The 18,738-nt window shown below is 40.3% G+C and overlaps 1 protein-coding gene across 1 annotated transcript in view; it reads left to right on the top strand.

The window, feature by feature from the left end:
• Nucleotides 1-17,280, top strand: part of GALNTL6 (polypeptide N-acetylgalactosaminyltransferase like 6) — a 1,206,234-nt gene extending 1,188,954 nt beyond the window's left edge. Inside the window, exons 11-12 of the mRNA XM_088019488.1 lie at nt 1,714-1,863; nt 17,113-17,280. Of these exons, the coding sequence (XP_087875614.1) occupies nt 1,714-1,863; nt 17,113-17,280 (318 nt within the window). The remainder of the gene's footprint in view (nt 1-1,713; nt 1,864-17,112) is intronic.
• The last annotated feature ends 1,458 nt before the right edge of the window (nt 17,281-18,738 follow it).

Raw genomic sequence — 18,738 nt, 5'->3', positions numbered from 1 at the left:
TGCCAAATGTATTATCTATACATAGCTCAGCAGCCTGCTGGCTTGTGTATCAACAGGACAGCTCTTTGTCTTGCAATTCACAGCTTGGCCTCACATAGGCCGCCTTAAATCGGCCCTATTGTAAGAATTACATAACCTCACTGAAATTTTAGAACTGGAAGAAAGCATAGGTCTCATCTAGTCTATTTTCCCACTTCCTTGAGGATTTCTCCTACCGAACTCCTCAGATGGCTGACCAGCTCAAACTCAAGAAAGTCCCCTTCATAGACTTGCTACTTTGCTCATCCTAAATATGAGGCAGAGTTTTGCCTTCCCTGTTCATGGCATCTTTTGGGATCTGTATTAACTAGGCCTGGTCTGGTAAACTGTTTGTGGATGAGGTCTTACATAGCAGCAGAGAACCTGCACATGACACTATCTTTATGTTTGCAATTGAATTATTATAAAAACACTACATGACCACAGCTGTGATGTTAACAGTTGTTCTGTTCGACAGGTTGACTGGGTCCATCTCATCAGATTTTGTGTTCTGTACAGTGACACGTGAAGATGTTAAAGTGACAGGTTACTAAGACCTTTGTTGAGTCCAAACAGCCAGTAAAATAGGAAAATCTAATAAAGTTGCAATATGTTGTTTAAAAAAAAAATACAGGAGTGCCTGGGTGGCTCAGTCATTAAGCGTCTGCCTTCGGCTCAGGCCATGATCCCAGGGTCCTGGGATCGAGCCCCGCATCGGGCTCCCTGCTCCACGGGAAGCCTGCTTCTCCCTCTCCCACTCCCCCTGCTTGTGTTCCCTCTCTCACTGTCTCTCTGTCAAATAAATAAATAAAATCTTTAAAAAAATAATAAATAATAAATAATAAAAAAATACACCCTTACAGAAGTGTTTTTTTCTTAATTCAATATATTCTAAAATCCACTTAGGGCCTCCAAAGTAGCATTTTTCAAATAATAGAATGGGATGGATAAGATAGAATGGACTAAACGAGGAAAAGATTGGATGGAATAGCAGAGTCCATTAAAAGCAGTAAGGATAAATATCCTTTCCTGAAGCTTCTGTTTTCATCTGGGAAGGAGGAATCTGTGTATGTGTGTAAACTGTATCTCTTACTGTGTGTTACAGTCCAAAACTCTACATTGCCCCACTGAATTATTCATACCAACCCCAAAAAATTAATTTGCCTATTCCTGACGTCATTAAGCTTAGCTTCTATTTAAATAAAATTTTTCAAACTGCTGGCATCCATCCAGCTCAACTCGGCTCCTGGTCTTTTTGCAGTCAATCTGCTTGTTTGAGCTAACTGCATAGCATTTGATCCAGTAACATTTTATCTAAATGAAGAATGTAAAGAGCCTCATTAAAGAGCTTCTTTCTCTCCCTCCCTTACCCCTCCATCTTCCACCTTGCCACTCCCCCCGACCTCCCTCCCTTTCTCTCTTTTATTTCCATGCCACCGCTCTGTTATTTTTCCTGGGACCTAATTGGAAACCCCTCATTTGTATTTTTTGGCAGCCCAGGCCAAAGTTTCCACTGTTGCTGCTACAGAGCTTTCTGATACGTGCCTTTTTCAACACCTCTATTATGCCTAGATGGAGTTCCTTTCTGATAAATCACAAAGCACAAATTCCACATTGCTAAAAAGACCTCCCCCCTCCTTCAGACTCTCCAAATTAAGCTCACTGTAGCTTTTCTGCTATTGTTGTTTTTGCTAGCTCTTTACTTTTGGGTGGAGAGAAGATATTCGACCCGGTGAGCCACTGCACACCCGAAAATTCTGCTTCGATGCAATCTCGCACAACAGTGCAGTCACTCTCTATGACTGTCATGGCATGAAGGGGAACCAGCTCTGGGGGTACAGAAAGGTAAGACTCAGCTCACTGAATGCATTCTCGAACTGCTGGGCTTAAGGTTTTCTACCTCAAAAGTTTGTTAACACACTGTTTTGATTTAAATTGTTACCCAGACACAAGTACAGACATTGGATTCAGACATTTGGAGACCAAGAGCAAAGATTAAAGGAAAGATAGGGTGTGCTGCAAGAGGCATTGCTTTTGGCTTTGCTCGTTGTGTGCACACCCATCACAGTCACTTATGATTGAAAAATGGCTTTGAGGGAGCCTGGGTGGCTCAGTTGGTTAGGCGTCTGTCTTCAGCTCAGGTTATGATCCCAGGGTCCTAGGATGGAGTCTTGCATCGGGCTCCCTCCTCAGGGAGGAGTCTGCTTCTCCCTCCCCCTCCACCACTCCCCCCTGCTCCTGCTTTCTCTCTCTCTCTCTCAAATAAATAAATAAAATCTTTTAAAAGAAAGAGAGAGAGGAAGAGAAGAAGAAAGAAAGAAAGAAAGAAAGAAAGAAAGAAAGAAAGAAAGAAAGAAAGAAAGAAAGAAAGAAAGAAAGAAAGAAAGAAAGAAAGAAAGAAAGAAGAAAGAAAGAAAGAAAGAAAGAAAGAAAGAAAGAAAGAAAGAAAGAAAGAAAGAAAGAAAGAAAGAAAGAAAGAAAGAAAGAAAGAAAGAAAGAAAGAAAGAAAGAAAGAAAGAAAGAAAGAAAGAAAGAAAGAAAGAGGAAGGAAGGAAGGAAGGAAGGAAGGAAGGAAGGAAGGAAGGAAGGAAGGAAGGAAGGAAGGAAGGAAAATGGCTTTTACCCAGAACATGCACTGCAAATGAAGGGACTAGTCTTAGCCCAGACAACTACCAAATGGAGAGACCATGTCCTCAATAAACCAATGTACACATGTGTAATTTTTAAGAATCTCAAGTCATACACACACACACACACACACACACACGCACACGCGCGCACGCGCGCGCTTATGACCATTTATTTCTATCTCAGTCTCATTTGCTTGGGAGCTGTTTGGGTAAAGACAATTAGATTTACATAAATCCACACTCATGTAGGAGTAATTGTCATGACCTTCCTACAGGCTGACCCATTTGTAATTTGGCCAAAATCCTGCCCAAGGATAACTAAGGAGAACTTATCTGGGGAATTTAGGTTTAAAAAAGTATAAAGTTAACATTTAATGATAGAAAAAGAATAGTTCAAAAGCAAATATAAAAAACACGTTTTATTGAGTTGATAAAAAGCAATTAATTTTTTATTTTAAAATATCTTCATCACGTTGTCTTTTGAAAACTTTTTAGGATACCACACAAATTTCTTTTCAACCTTTTTGGTTTTTAGGGCAGGACTTCCTAAACTATACAGAAAATGTCATACAGTTTTAATCATGAGATTTGGCTATCCTGTGGCTGAGGTAAAACTTACGGAAAGCTAAAGGGAAGACTCTGCAGAGAATCAATATGGGGGACCACTGGTTTTCATACTTGTCCCCCCACTTAATAAGCTTTCTGGTATCCACTCTTTAGGGGTGGCACCTAAAATCATACTCAAAGGCAGACTTATTTGTACAAGTTTCTTCTGCATACCACCACCCGCCACGGCCTCTGGCAGATGGTGACTCTGTGTCCAGAAAAAGTATAAAACATCAGTTGTATCCTTCTGTTTTCCTTATGAACTGCACCATAAATGATTAATCTTGCCAAGCCCTCTTTGTTATTCAATATGATACAATCTATGTGCAATGCAATAAGAAAGTTGTTTTGTTTTGTTTCTTTGGTTATATTTTTTTTTTAGAGAAACGTTTTGAAGGTTTTGTTTTGTTTTGTTTTGTTTTGTTTTTTATCAGAGAGAGAGAGAGAGAGAGAGCACAAGCAGGGGAAGCAGCAGACAGAGGGAGAGGAAGAAGCAGGCTCCCCACTGAGTAAGGAGCCTGATGCAGGACTCCATCCCAAGACCCTGAGATCATGACCTGAGCCAAAGGCAGTCACTTAACCAACTGCTGACCTTTAAGAAGTTCCTTTCTGGGCACATCAATAAAATCCCTGATTCACCATTCACCTAGTATGCTGGTTGTCCCTGATGAACAGACCATTTCTCATTATTGCACATTTACAGCATGAGACTCAGAACACTCAATAACGTGCAATTAAGCCAAGAAAATACAGTTGTTTTCATTAGGGAGCTTACAAAAGCTTACAGATGGATAAAACCAACTAATACACATGCACCCAGAGCTCCTGGAGTGGGAAAAAAATGGCTGTGGTGATTTCAAGAGGTAACTCTTACAGTTTTAACATTTTAAACCTTTCCAGGACCCTAAGGGACTCCGGAAGGGGACCCACTGGATACAATTGTGCTATGGCTCCTTTCTCAGATGCTTTTGTAGCTGCTGGCCTTGCATTACTTGGCAAAAAGTTACATTCACTATGTATTTATATAACAAGCAAGGTATTTATACATAATCGGGAAGATGCCTAAGGCTCAAAATGGAAAGTTTCTGAAATATCTCATCCTGGTCGATGATGACTCAGGCTTATTCAAATGCACCTGTTTTTGAAAGTGCTTGTTTATTTCGTAGGTTATTCCCAAAGCACAAAGAGAGAAAGCACAGAGAAGCCTCTCTGGGGTGTTACCTTGTCTATTTAGATGCACTACTTGGCTCTGGAGGCTTCCAGAGAGCTTAGCATCTTTTGAGGCAGCTTTGGAGCTCCCTCTTTTTATTAGCATATTCATGAATAAACAGGATCCCTAAGACTCTCCTATTTGCCTAAAGGACCGCAGTGGGCCATCTCCTAAGCTCCAGAGGTAATCATCATCATCATCTCCAACTGTTAAGGAGGCATTGAGCTAGTGCTTTACACATATTACCTCAAACCTCACAACCACCTAGGTACAATTATGTATAGTTCACAGAGGAAGAAACTGATACTAGCATGTTTGCGCTAGAGCCAACATTCAGATTCAGGTGCATTTGGCGTTAAAGCCTCTACTCTTTCCTCTGCCATGCTCTTAAGAAATCAGATCAGTATTCCTACGAGAGTTCCCCAGTGCCCTTTGGATTCAGCACCACTGATAGCAACCAACCCCTCCTCCCAGCTACATGGCAACTTCTTGGAGAAGGAAGGTGGCCTGAAGCTCCTTTGCTTGAGTGGGCGAAGGCTGTTGTCAGGCCCCACTTTCTGACCCATTGGCAGCCATTGGCTCTCAGATGTACTTTTCTTTCAGGAAGATTTTTGGGTTGTTTCCCACCTTTACTGAGATATAATTGACATATATAGCCTTGTGTACATTTAAGGTGTACAATGTAATAATTTGATATATGTATATATTGCAAAGTGACCACGACCATCGGTTTAGTTAATACATCCTCCTCACATAGTTACAATTTTTTGTGTGATGAAAACTTTTAAGATCTACTCTCTCAGCAACTTTCAAATATACAACACAGTATTATTAACTATAGTCACCATGCTGCACATTATATCCCCAGAACTCATAACTGGAAGTCTGTACCTTTTGAACACCTATATCCATTGCCCCCAACCCCACCACCCAGCTTTCAATTATTCTTAGATGTGAGTCATTGCCACCATAAAAAAAAAAAAAAAAGGTGGGGGAATTATAGCCTTGTAACTAACTAGGTTCAGTAATACAATCATGTCCCACAACACAAGTACCAAGGGTAAAGAATCCCATTCTTGGTTTCCTTTTACCACTAGGGGGACCCCTCTTACAAAAACAATGACTTGGTGACAGTGAAAATATTTAAATGATCAACTGATACAAAACAAAAAACTTTCTTCCCTCTTCTTCTACCCTTATATCTAATTAGTCGCTAAGACTTGTCAAACCCCCCACCCTCCGCCCGTATCTCAAAAATCTATCCTCTCTGCCGTGTCTACAGCCCCTACCCCACTGGCTGCTCTTCCTCTCTTACCCCTGGATGACTGTCAGAGCTACCTCAAGGGTCATCCTGCTTCCTGTCCCTTCCCTCACTAACCCATCTTCCATCCTGAAGTCAGAGGGAGTTTCTACAAAATCTGGTCATTACATTCCTCTGTTTTATAACTTTACTTGGTTTCCCACTAAGCAGAAGATAAAGTGCCTTCTTACAATTCTTATCCTAGACCCTTCACAATCTGGTAATCATAATGATTTCCTATCAAGCCTAACACATCCTAATTCATCCTGAAACTGTGATCTTGAATAAATCATTTTGCATCTATGATTTTCAGCTTCCTTATCAACATAAGAGGGATGATAATTAAGTGGGCAAAACCATGTAAAAATTAGCAGTTTCTGACCACATGATCAAATTTATATTCATATGGCTGACAAATGCAATTTGTACGCTGAAAATAGTGGTAAAGTGTATCCTGATAGACCACATTTCACAGCAACCTATCCTAAGCAATATTAACTACTGTTACCCACCCCCCAAAACTTAAGAGCTATCGCCCTTTTCTTCTTAACTAAAGTTTTATTGGAGTATATATAGATTAAAATATATATATATATTATATATATATAAGATATATAATATATATCTTAATTTGGATTTTTCTAGATGTGTACCTTAAGTGACAATTTGAGGGCATTTCATTTGGGAGATGCACCCCAAAATCTTGGTAGGAAGTAGGTAAGTGAATGAGAAAGGGATGGGAGCCAATAAAAGGTGAATTATAAAGCAAGTACCACTGTGGGCGATTAGAACTCAATCCTACTGAAGATCTCCGGAAATGGTATAGAGCATGTGTCAGAGAGCAAGGGATTTGGGATATTTATACAGCACTCTAGTCAACCTGAGGTTAAGATTACTCCTAAGAGGAGGGGAGTTTATTCTCTGACATCTCTGGACAGACAGAATTGTTCTTGGAAACCAGAGAAAGCCCTTAGGGAGTGAGATACCGTGGCCAACTGAGGGATGTTGGGCCAGCATGCCCTGAATTGGTGAGGCCTGAAGAGCTATGGGCAGGGTACAGATACTACATGAGAATCCAGTTGCTCCACATTTTCATCAACTCTTGGCATTGTTTCTTTTTCTTTTCCTCTTTTCATTTTGTGGTTGTAGAGTGATATCACATGCTTGTTAGCTGCTTTGGATATCTTCTTTGTATAGGACCTGTTAAGTCTTTTGGCCATTTTTTAACATGGGTCATCTGGCTTTTTCTTACAGACTTTTCGATAGATAGAGAGAGAGATAGAGAGATAGAGAGATAGATAGAGATAGATAGATAGATAGATAGATAGATAGATAGATAGATAGAAAGATACAAGTGCTTCATTGGACATACATATTGTAAATATCTTATTCCAGTTGATTTCTTTCCTTTGTTCTCTATGGAATATCTTGAGGAAGAGCAATTCTTTATGATTAGTGTCTTTTGTGTCCTGTTTAGGAAATCTTTGCCCACACCAGTCATGAAAGTAGTCTTCTAAGTCATCTTTGGAAGATTTATTGTTTAATCTTCTACCTTTTGATATATAATTCCATGAAATATTTTTATGTATGCAGTGTAATATGGGGTTGATTCCTTTTTCATATTTATGTCTAATCGATCAATCACCATTTATTAAAAAGGACATTTTTTTTCCTGCTGCATGGAGGTAGCACCTTTGTCACAAGTCAAGGGGCCTAATATTCACGAGTCTATCTATGAATCCTTAGGTTTTTACCATCTAAGACTAGATAGTCTTAGCGACACAGAAAGTAACCTAATGGAAATAAATTAACTTAATCTAATAAGAGGGATATCCAAAAACCCACAACAGCCATCACTCTTAGGGGTGAAATGTGAAAGCTTTCCTCCAGGGACTAGGAATAACATATAATATCTGCTTTCATCGTTTCTATTTTACATAGTACAAGATAGCCTATGCAGAGTAATCAGGCAAAATAAAGAAATTAAAAGGTATGAGAGGGGCATTGGGTGGCTCAGTCGGTTAAGCGTCTGCCTTCGGCTCAGGTCATGATCCCAGGGTCCTGGGATCAAGTCCCATATCGGGCTCCCTGCTCAGCGGGGAGCCTGCTTCTTCCTCTTCCTCTGCCTGCCACTCCCCCTGCTTGTGCTCTCTCTGTCTCTGTCAAATAAATAAATAAAATCTTTAAAAAATAATAAAAATAAAAACTATGAGAATTGGAAAGGAACAAATAAAAGTCAATTCACAGATGAAATAGTATATAGAAAATCCAAAAGATTATATATTCAAACTATTAAAACTAATAAGTACCTTTAGAATAGTCCTGGATACAAGGTAAATATAAGAAAAACAAATGTCTATATACCAGCAACAAAAAAATAGCAAATGAAATTCAAAAATAATTTCATTTGATCACCATGAAAAGCAAAATAAATCTTACAACAGAGGTGAAAGACATTTACACAGAAAGCTATAAAACATCACTAAGTGGAATTGAAAGCTATATGGGGGGATCTATCATATTCAAGGATATGACTCAACATTGTGAAGATAACAGTGTTTAAAAAGGTATATGCATTTAATGCAAAATCAGTCCAACCCCGGCAGGTTTATTTGTGGAAATTGATAAACCGATTCTGAAATTTATATGGAAATGAAAGGGCCAAGAATAGCCAAGAAAATGTTGACCAAGGGGAAGAACATTCATATCAACAACATATCAAACATTACAAAAGCACAGTTTCCAGGGTATTGTAAAGGTACATTTAAGGCAGTATGCTGTTGACCTAAGGTGAGCTTGACTGAGGCTCCCTAGAAGGTGAGCCCTGGGTATTGATATTTTTTGAAGGCTCCTAAAACATTCTCATGGGCAGCCAGATGGAGAATCCCTTTACTAGCTCCAATGTTTACCTACTTTCTTTACCCTACTCCTCCCTCCTGCCTTAGTTGGAATTTGCCCCCTTATTTGTATTCCTATACCATTTTGATTCTTCTTTTGTACCAGGAACATTGTATTCTACATAGTTAGTCTCCCTTTATAGATTATTAATTACCTGAGGGCAGGAACTTTTTCTTTTCTTTCTGTATATCCTGCTTAATGTCTAATATAGAGAAGTTCCTAAATAAGCATTTTTTAAATAGCTTAAAGAACTACTGGGTTCAATTATTGATATGATCCTCTCCTTCATAAACCCCAAGATGTGCTGGATAAAATTTAACATATCTCATGGAAGCAACCCAAATGTCCATTAATAGATGAGTGAATAAAAAAGTTGTCAGATATATATATATATATATATATATGATGGAATATTCCTCAGCTATAAAAAAGGATGAGATCTTGCCATTTGCAACAACATGGATGGGACTGGAGGGTATAATGCTAAGTGAAATAAGTCAACCAGTGAAAGACAAATACCATGTGATTTCACGTAGATGTGGAATCTAAAAACAAACAAACAGCAGAAACAGACCCATAAATACAGAGCAGAAACTGATGTTTGCCAGAGAGGAGGGGGTGGGGAATGGGCAAAATGGGTGAAGGGGAGTGGGAGATACAGGCTTCCCCTTATGGAATGACTAAGTCATGGGGATGAAAGGAACAGCAGAGGGGATACAGTCAATGGTATTGTAACAGTGTTGTATGGTGACAGATGGGAGCTACACTGTAGTGAGCTCAGCATAAGGTATAGAGTTGTTGAATCACTATGTTGTAAACTGAAACCCATATAACATTGCGTGTCAACTATACTTCAGTTAAAAAGAAAGAAGGAAGAAAAAAAACAAAACACTTAACACTTTTTTTTTGTCTCAGGACAACATACACAGCCTCCCCAAAGACCAAAAGTGAAAGGTTTAAATTACTGTTCTTAGTTGCTCCCTGGGGTGTTCTTGTAATTTAACTGCCATAAGAAAGGGCTTAAAAATAACATCAAACAGGAAGTACAGATGAGAAGTTTCCTTTCAGGCTAAATTGATAACATTGCAACAGTCACATTAGTTTAAAAAGTGAGTGGGCGGAATTCTTGGCATGTGCCTACATTTGACTATTTATTGTAACTTGTGATATATGCCAGGGCTTTGGCCTCCCAGCTCATAAAATCCTTCTGGTCCCCAAAGATGCCAGATGGAAGGCCACAAGGTTCTTATTTTTAAAGTGTTCTGGTTAGCTATTGATTTAGGACCAAAAATGAGGAAAGTACATACAAAAAGTTTAATTAAAAGGCATGTATTTCAACTTGGGTTATATATATGAAGCCCCACTACAAAATCCTGGACTTGTGGTCATACTTAGGCAGTCACACTATCCCAGTTCAGCCCATTCATTTCTGGACAGTCCCAAGTATTAAAAAGTTCTTCCTTGGCCTTTGAAACCACACCAGTTAAGTTTAATCCGTTTCACTGAATACAGATCCCAAATATTTGAACAATGCTTCCCTATCTTTACTCTTTACTTCTGATTAAATGGTCTGATTTTTTGCCGCTACTGTTCATATGACTTAATTTGGATCTACCTCAATTTCCTGGACACGCACTCTTAACATACTCCAGATAGTTCTAGAAAGTGTCATGATACCCAGAACAGAACACAATATTCTAGGTGTGTTCTGACCAAAGCGAGTAGAATCTGTTTCTAGCATTCTTTGTTATGATTAAGTTAATTGATTTTCTACCTTAACTTCACATATTTAACTTTTTAATGAATTTTCAGTATAAAAACTCAGTCTTTCTCTCATTTTGCTACACAGATGCATCTCTACAATCTTCTACCTGTATATTTCATCTTTTATACTTGTGCAGCTATCCATTTGTTTCTCTTAAATTCTATCTCACCAGATTCACCTCAACCTGGGTTTTGACTCATTGATCTAACTTACTAGCCATCAAACGAGTTTTGTTCCATCCATGAATTGGATCTGCATGTATTCACGCCTTCTTCTAAGTTGTGGATCCCAATGCACCAGGCCAAGAACTGAGCCCCCTGTCATATAATAGAGGTGACGCTGATCCATTAACGAGCATCATTTGAATGAGGTTATTCATCCAGATACAAATTTACCTAATTGTTATTTCTTCTAGCCCACATTTCTCCAGCTTGCCAAAAGAGAACAAAGAGAGGCTTTTCAAATACCTTGCTGAAAACAATATGCACAATGTCTACATCTTACTCCCATTTGTAATGGGAGACTTAAGTCCTTGTACCCTAAGAAGTTACGATCTTCGATTCAAATGAAGGATTAAACTGAGAAAGAGGTTAACACCCAGGAGGGAAATACATTCAGCACAACAATGATGCTACCTTTTCAATAGTGTTATCTTCCCATCCTGTTTTTATTTGTATGTCTCACTTAGTTGTCACGACCTTCTAACTTTTGCTGTTTCTGAGTAACTTAGCAATATTCCTGTCAGTTAAGAATATCCTAACAAACTTAACTGCCATTCTCTGGTCACTCAGAACAAGAATGACTCCATCGCAGACTATCCCAGGCTCTAACATAAGGATAAAGGCTTCCTGAATTAAATGCCTGCCAAGATTTAGACTAACAAAAAAGAATCTAAGTAATAAAAACTATAAACAATTTCAGTTAGTATTTAAATTTAAATTAGTATTTGCTAATGAGCAGGGGTAGAGGTGGAATAGGATTGCTCGTTGGCTCAGCCAAGAAGAGCGATGACGCAAAACTTAGAGGTTAAGAGCAGAGGCTCTGGGTCCTGTGGGATTAGAGACTGGGGTTCTGGCTCCCATGTGGGTCCTGGCTCTGGGATCTTGGAAAACTTCCTTACTATGCACTTTTGTTTCCTCATTCATAAAATGGGGATAATAATAGTTTCTATCTTAGAAGACTGTTGTAATGCTTCAATAAAATTTAAATGTACCTAGCACATGGCACTTAAGAGTTCAAGTAATGCTAACTATTGCAAACTATGTGTTCAACAAACTATCTTCCGATTTAATTATAGCTCTTCCAGCAAGTTTACATATAGGAAAAGATGGGCTAATTAGTTGTTTTTCTATATTGCACATTTTTGTGCCATTTTAGTCACTAAGCTATAGCTAGATATTAGATAGTAAATTCCATGAGAGCAGGGGTTTTTGTCTGCTTTCTTTCATTGAGTACCTAAAACACTGGTTGACATACAGTTGGTGCTTAATTAGTATTTGTTGAATAAATAAATAAATGAAGCTAGCTTCCTATTTGTCCACATTCACTATCCCTTCAGATTGCTTATGTGGTTTACGTAGATAAAATGAGAAAATCTACATAGAATACTCAGCATTGCCAGACACATAGATTCATACAAACACAGGAAGAACCAAGCCTTAGCAACGTACCCCAGTCCCCTGCACGGTATCTCTTGGATATCATCGTCTGGAATTCACCTTGCTCGTTGTGCTCCAGTCACACCAAATGACTTGCTGGTCCCCAGCACACGAGCAAGCTCTCCATTACCTCTGACATATCTCCTCCCACTCTCTTCCCCCCGATCCCAGTCCCCCTGCTTTCCCTCTAGCCCCACAGTGGGCATTCCTGCTTAATACCTTTGCACTGGCTGTTCTGTCTAGAACTCTCTTCCCCCCAGATATTGGCATGGCTAATTCCTTCACCTCTTCAAGACTACCCATATGCCACCCTCTTAATGAGGCATACCCTCGTTGAGCTGCCCTATGTAAATTTGCACACTGGCTATATATATATTCCCACAGCCTCACCCCCACCATGCCTCTGCCTTTGGCATGTAAGTTCCAGGAGGGTGGGGGGTTTTGTCTTGTAAAGTTCACTGAAATATCCTAGGCACCTAAAACAGCACCTAATAAATAGTAGGTCCCACATAAATTTTTGTTGAATAATTTGAATGCATAAATGCACACGCTATCACGTCTCTCCTTTCCCATGTTCCTCTCTACATATGAAATATATATCTTTTTTTTTAAAGATTTTATTTATTTATTTGACAGAGAGAGACACAGCAAGAGAGGGAACACAAGCAGGGGCAGTGGGAGAGGGAGAAGCAGGCTCCCCGCCGAGCAGGGAGCCCGATGCGGGGCTCGATCCCAGGACCCTGGGATCATGACCTGAGCCGAAGGCAGAAGCTTAACAACTGAGCCACCCAGGCGCCCCTGAAATATATATCTTACCATATTATTCCCCTTCATCCACAGTCTCACTGGCACTTTTTTACCTCATACATTTCTTGTTTACCTCTTGGTCTGCCCCACTTCTTGGGTCAGGAGATGCATCTCAGCTTATCTTTCTAGGCCAATCTCCTAATACATACCAGAAAACGAAAGGCATTCAATAAATATTTATTGAACTCTGACCTGAATCATGTTGTATTTCAGGCAAAGGACTGCAACACATGAATCATATACAAACTCTGACCATGATTATATAGAAGAACTCATTCCCGAGCCATATATCACCTTTGTTCTGCAAATCCTTTTGCTTAAAATGGAAGGTACGGGTATTCCAATTTGGATAACTGGTTGAGGCAGGAGCTGATTTTTGCAAATTCTATTTTGCCAGGATTTCAGAGAATGCAATTTGGTCTTGAATAGCTGGTCTCGGACCAGATGGTTTGTACATTCTGATTTTTAGAATTGGGGATGCTCCCTGACTAAAAATAAATTAAGGGAAGATGCAGAGTGGAAGCACTTATTATATGTAGGACATTATGCCAGCGATTTTACATATATTAACTCATTTTATCCTCACAACAAACTCATGCAGGATATATTATTATCTACATTTTACAGATGAGGAAGCTGGAGTTCAGAGAATTAAATACTGCCCAAGGTCACACAACGAGGACGTGGCATGACTGGAACTTGATCCAAAGCCCCTGCAGAGCAAAATCCCAGCCCTTGACACAGTATAGGTTGCCTTCCTTCCCCGCCCCCGTGTGCGAGTTCTATCCTTAGAGTCATCTTTCTACACATTGTGAACTCACACACTTATTTCATTGTCTTTGCCTCTGTGGTGTTTTGTTCTTTTATTACCTTGCACACAGCATGGAATGCTTTCTACAACTTATTCAGGCCTTCAAAGCTCAGACCCTGTAGAAGTATGGAATCTAATCGAATTTAGTGCCAGTCGACGAGTGTCACACGATGCCAACCAAATCGCAGGCCTGCTTCGGGAAGGTGTCCCTTCACAGCATGGTCTGACTGGCCGGAACTGGGCATTGAGTCTGACCCGACTGGATTAGGAAGGGCAGTGCCACAGTCCTGGATCTGAACTTTTTCATTTCCTGCTCAAGGATTTCTCATTTTCTTAGGCAAAACCAAAACAGGAACAACAGGGAGGAAGCAGGCCGGGAAGGTGGGAGCGGTAGAGGAGACAGGAGAGGTAGTTTGCCCTATTACACTGTGAGCAGCCGGAGTAGTCAGTCAAAAGCACCTCTTAAGGAGGACTGGTAGTGGGGCACCTGGGTGGTTCAGTTGGTTAAATGTCTTCCTTCAGCTCAGGTCATGATCCCAGGGTCCTGGGATGGAGCCCCGCATCGGGTTCCCTGCTCCGCGGGGAGTCTGCTTCCCCACCCCCCGCCCCTTCCTGCTCGTGCTCTCTCTCACTATCTCTCTCTCAAATGAATAAATAAAATATAAAAAAATACAGAGGATTCGTATGGAACAGCAGACTTGCCAAAGCACACAGAAGTCTATTCCAAAGGTCTGGGGAGGCTGACAGAGCCTCCAGAAGCTTCACCTGTAGGACCTGGTGGACATCCCCAAAGACAAGGGTGAACAGAGCTCAGTCTATAACTGGAGAATGATCAATCTGTCAATCTGTTGGGTATTGTTGATAGTCTCTAGTTTGATCCCCTGTCCCTTGTCTCTGTCAGTCAGCAGTGAACTTTGGAATAAAAGGTTCATTCAATTTTATGGCCAGGAGAGGCCTTACAGATTAATCTCATTCACCCTCTCATTTTACTGATGAAGCTTCTCAGCCATAGATGGATTAAGAACACTTAACTTTTCAACTTCTATGAGAGCACAAAGTACAATAACAGAAAACATATTCTGGATTTTTCAGGGCGGTGCTGAATTTGCATATCCTGTCTGATTGTCCTCCTGTGTATACCTGTATTTGTCAGAGGCTGTGTTCCAATTTGAGATTCGGAGAAATATGATCACCTTATGGCTCAGAAAATACTGTTCAGAAAATCCAGTTTGGCTTTTGCATCCGTACTAAAGTACACAAGCTGGTGAAGGGAAGAGAATAAAACCATGTTCTACTCCTTTCTTTTCTCATTTTTTTTTAACTTTCATAGAAATATGTGCTTTGGGGGAGAAACTGTGAGCATATAAATGTCCCCACTTGAGCTACTGACGAAGGGAACAATATAAGAAAATACAGATAAGTAAGGGAGAAAAAGAAGTAGACACAGGTGGAACAAAGTGAATTAGAATTTAGTAGGTCACACAGAATTTTCAGGAATCGAACCGCTTAGGAATGCTCTTTGAAAAATTGACTTAAATATACCATGTAGCTAAACTGGTAGAAGTTAGGGGCAGGAGACTGAGCATGAGAGATGCTGGGAAGCAAGAGGGTGAGCACAAAAGAGACCACAGACAAGGGACCACCACAGCTGTGAGGAAGATTCCCTAAATGTAAGTTTCACCCCAAGAGAGAAAGATGCATGGGATGAGCTGCAGAGCATGCTTGCCTCCCTCCTGGACTCTGCTCTCCGCACCCAGAGTAGGAGGGAGCTCCTCAAGAGCTTCCCCTGAGGTCAAACAGCAGCCGAGGTAGGAAAGCCCCAGGTGAAGAAAAGGGGAAGGACACCTCTTGGTGGAAAGAAAATAAAATCCACAATAAAGCCAGGAAACTTCAGAAAACAAAAGAGAAGAATGAGCCTTTGTATGAGGCGAGCTCTTTGGTTACACTAAACAGAAGCAAGCACTAGATTGCAGGCTCTGCCTTTCTCCTTCCTTATTCTTCCTTCACACACTGCCAACCAGTGCAAACATTCGGATCCTAAAAGGACATTAAATATTGGTTGATGGAGTCCTAACATCCAGGAGCAACCCAGAAATATTTACACAGTCTGCCTGAGAGACTCTGTCATTGTAAAAGCATTGTGAGTCAAGTATTCCCCAGTTAAAGAAAATAATCAGAATCTCTGAACATTTCCTTAAAAAAAATAGTATTTGGTCCCGGAATTCAAGCAATGATTTGAGAACGCTTTTTACATGTTCTTGGCAATTTTTTTTTTTTCATAGACGCTGTAAGAGACAAAAGTTTTTGTTACCAGTTAAGGAAAGATATTTTTTTCTCTCTACATTAACTTCCTTTTCCCTACTTGAACAATAAAAAGAGGTGTGTGTTGGGGCCCCTGGTTGGCTCAATTGGAAGGGTGTGTGACTCTTGATCTCAGGGTCATGAGTTTGAAACCCACGCTGGGTGTAGGGATTACTTTAAGATAAAAGAGGTGTGTGTTGGAGCCTATTCAGATAGTGGGTTTGCTCACCACTTAAGCTTGGTGACCTGATAGTAGCTTTCTCTCACAGAGCTGTTAGCTTTATCGTGTACTTAGCAACTTTCTTTTAAAAAAGTGAATACTGCCTCATTCCTCCCTTTTACAGAAAGCAGTGAGAATTGTACCACAGGAAGAGCTGTAATGGCAGAAAGGGAGGTTGGAGAAGATCCTAAAGCTTCAGAGCTAAGAGATTTGAGTTTGTACATGGAGCTACGGCCTGTGCATCAGATATCTCCACCCCCATATCTTCCGAAGAAGGCAGCTGAGCACCTAGCTCATTTGGTTCCTGTTTCTTTTTGTATTTCTCTTTCCCATTAGAGGCTCGACATAAGCGGAGGGAAAATTATGACTCCTCTGTTCTTCTCTCTCTCTCTCTCTCTCTCTCTCTCTCTCTGTGTGTGTGTGTGTGTGTGTGTGTGTGTGTGTGTGAACGCACCTGCTGTCATTGTTTGCTATGGACAGAATTACCATTTTTGTATATGTGCCTCTCCCCAAATAGCTACATTATTAGCTACTTGGCAAGCAACCTCAAATACTTAGTATCTTTAAAACCCAAACATGTAGCAAGATGCTTACTACAGAGTAGGAAATGGATGGATTGCTTTTTTAACATGGTGGGTGAAGGAATGAATTCTTTGTTTCTGACTGAACCTGCTTGGAGTCCCTACATACAGCCAGTGGACCCTGGGGCACTGTTCTCCATGTGGTTATCCAAACTGCTATTGTTTAATTTGGGAGATGGTCTCATTTTCACACTATGGGTATATACTGAAATATAAACAGGGATATTTTACTTCCTCTGTATATTTTGGGTTCTAACCATTCACCATATATTATTTCAGCCCTTTCTTTTCTTTCTGATCCCTCCAGGACAGAACATTATTCCATCCTGTGAGCAACAGCTGCCTGGATTGCAACCCTGCAGAGAAGAAGATTTTCATGGCCAGATGTGACCCTCTATCTGAGACTCAGCAGTGGATTTTTGAACATATTAATATGACTGTTTTAGAAAAATTTAACCACCATGCCAGCTCCTAGAAAGAAGGAAGGAGGGAAGAATGAATGATTACCTACAGATTATAAAAACTAAATTTTAGCCAGCATCTGGGTCAAAGGAGTCAGGAATAACATTTCCTAGATCCAGGAAGCCGGGTTTAAAGATTTGTAAATGCCATGTCAAAGTAGGTTGTCCTGCAGAAATTCCTGCATCTGAAGAACTTGGCCGAGAATCTCACCAGCTGCATCTGAGAACTTGAGACTAGCAGTGCCCTTGCTGGCCAAGGGCAAAGATTATTTAAGGACTTTTCCAAACAACTGCTGAGTTAATAAATCCTAGCATTTCTCAGGTCAAATCCTGCAGTAGTGAGTAGCTATGAATGGATCCTATTAACCGGGTGGGAGGGGGGCGAAAATAGAGTGCATGACTGCAACCCGAGGAAACCACAGGTTTAGAACTAGCCACGCTTAAGGGGTGAGCTGTCCTCTCTGGTGCCATTCTCTAAGAATGGGTTAAGCAGGTTTAACCCTTAAAAGTGCTGCAGATGATTTTAGAGTGCTCATGCCATTCTGTTGTTTTCTTTTCAAACGAGGGTGCGCTATCTAATGTTAAAACTCAAGTTACATAACGAAACGAACTTCCAGTGTTCGCATTCTTCCATTCACATTTCCTTTTAGAACAGAGGTAACTTATTGTTCATCAAAGCTCATGCTCCATACATCAGCTGAAGTTCTAAATCAGTGCCCTTGTATGAATCCAGTTTAAAAACGAAACAAAAACTATGCTACCAAGTTACTCCAAAGAGAAAGATTTCACAGAAGCAGCAAAACCGTGTAAGGTTTAGGAGAGGGATTTCCCTAAGAAGTCGATTTTTACTTTTCTATTACTTTTAGAATTTTAAAAGTCTGGTGTCTGTCCAGTCGTACTTCTTATTCAGGAAGGAAATGGAGTGAGGTTGATGTAATTTGTTTAGGAGATTCTGAAATCCAAATAAATCTACACTCCAAGTGATGTGTGAGAAAACAGCTTGGTTCACTTCGATTCTGTGTGATCGGTGCTGGGAACACAGACATGGTTTCATTTGTTTTGTTTCAGGGTTTTTTAAATTTGTTTGTTTTATATCGCTGATATTAATGATGTTTTTGTTTCACTTGGAAGCTCACAGAAGGAATTTCCATTAATAAAGTGCTTCTGACACCATTTTCTGTTAATGAGACAATACTTTAGGGGTGACGAAAGGAATGATTACAAAACTAAATGGAACATTTAGTCATTAAAAGACCTTTTTTTAAAAAAAATTTTTCAATAATTATGGAGGTGGGGGCACCTGGGTGGCTCAGTTGCTAAGCTTCTGCCTTCGGCTCAGGTCATGGTCCCAGGGTCCTGGGATCGAGCCCCACATCGGGCTCCCTGCTCGGCGGGAAGCCTGCTTCTCCCTCTCCCACTCCCCCTGCTTGTGTTCCCTCTCTTGCTGTCTCTCTGGCAAATAAAAAAATCTT

This window comes from Eumetopias jubatus, unplaced genomic scaffold (assembly GCF_037043125.1).
Source record: "Eumetopias jubatus isolate StellerSeaLion01/CBP00866 unplaced genomic scaffold, mEumJub1_p1.0 scaffold_2, whole genome shotgun sequence".
Lineage (NCBI taxonomy): Eukaryota > Metazoa > Chordata > Mammalia > Carnivora > Otariidae > Eumetopias > Eumetopias jubatus.
This window is presented reverse-complemented; position numbering and strand designations above follow the sequence as displayed.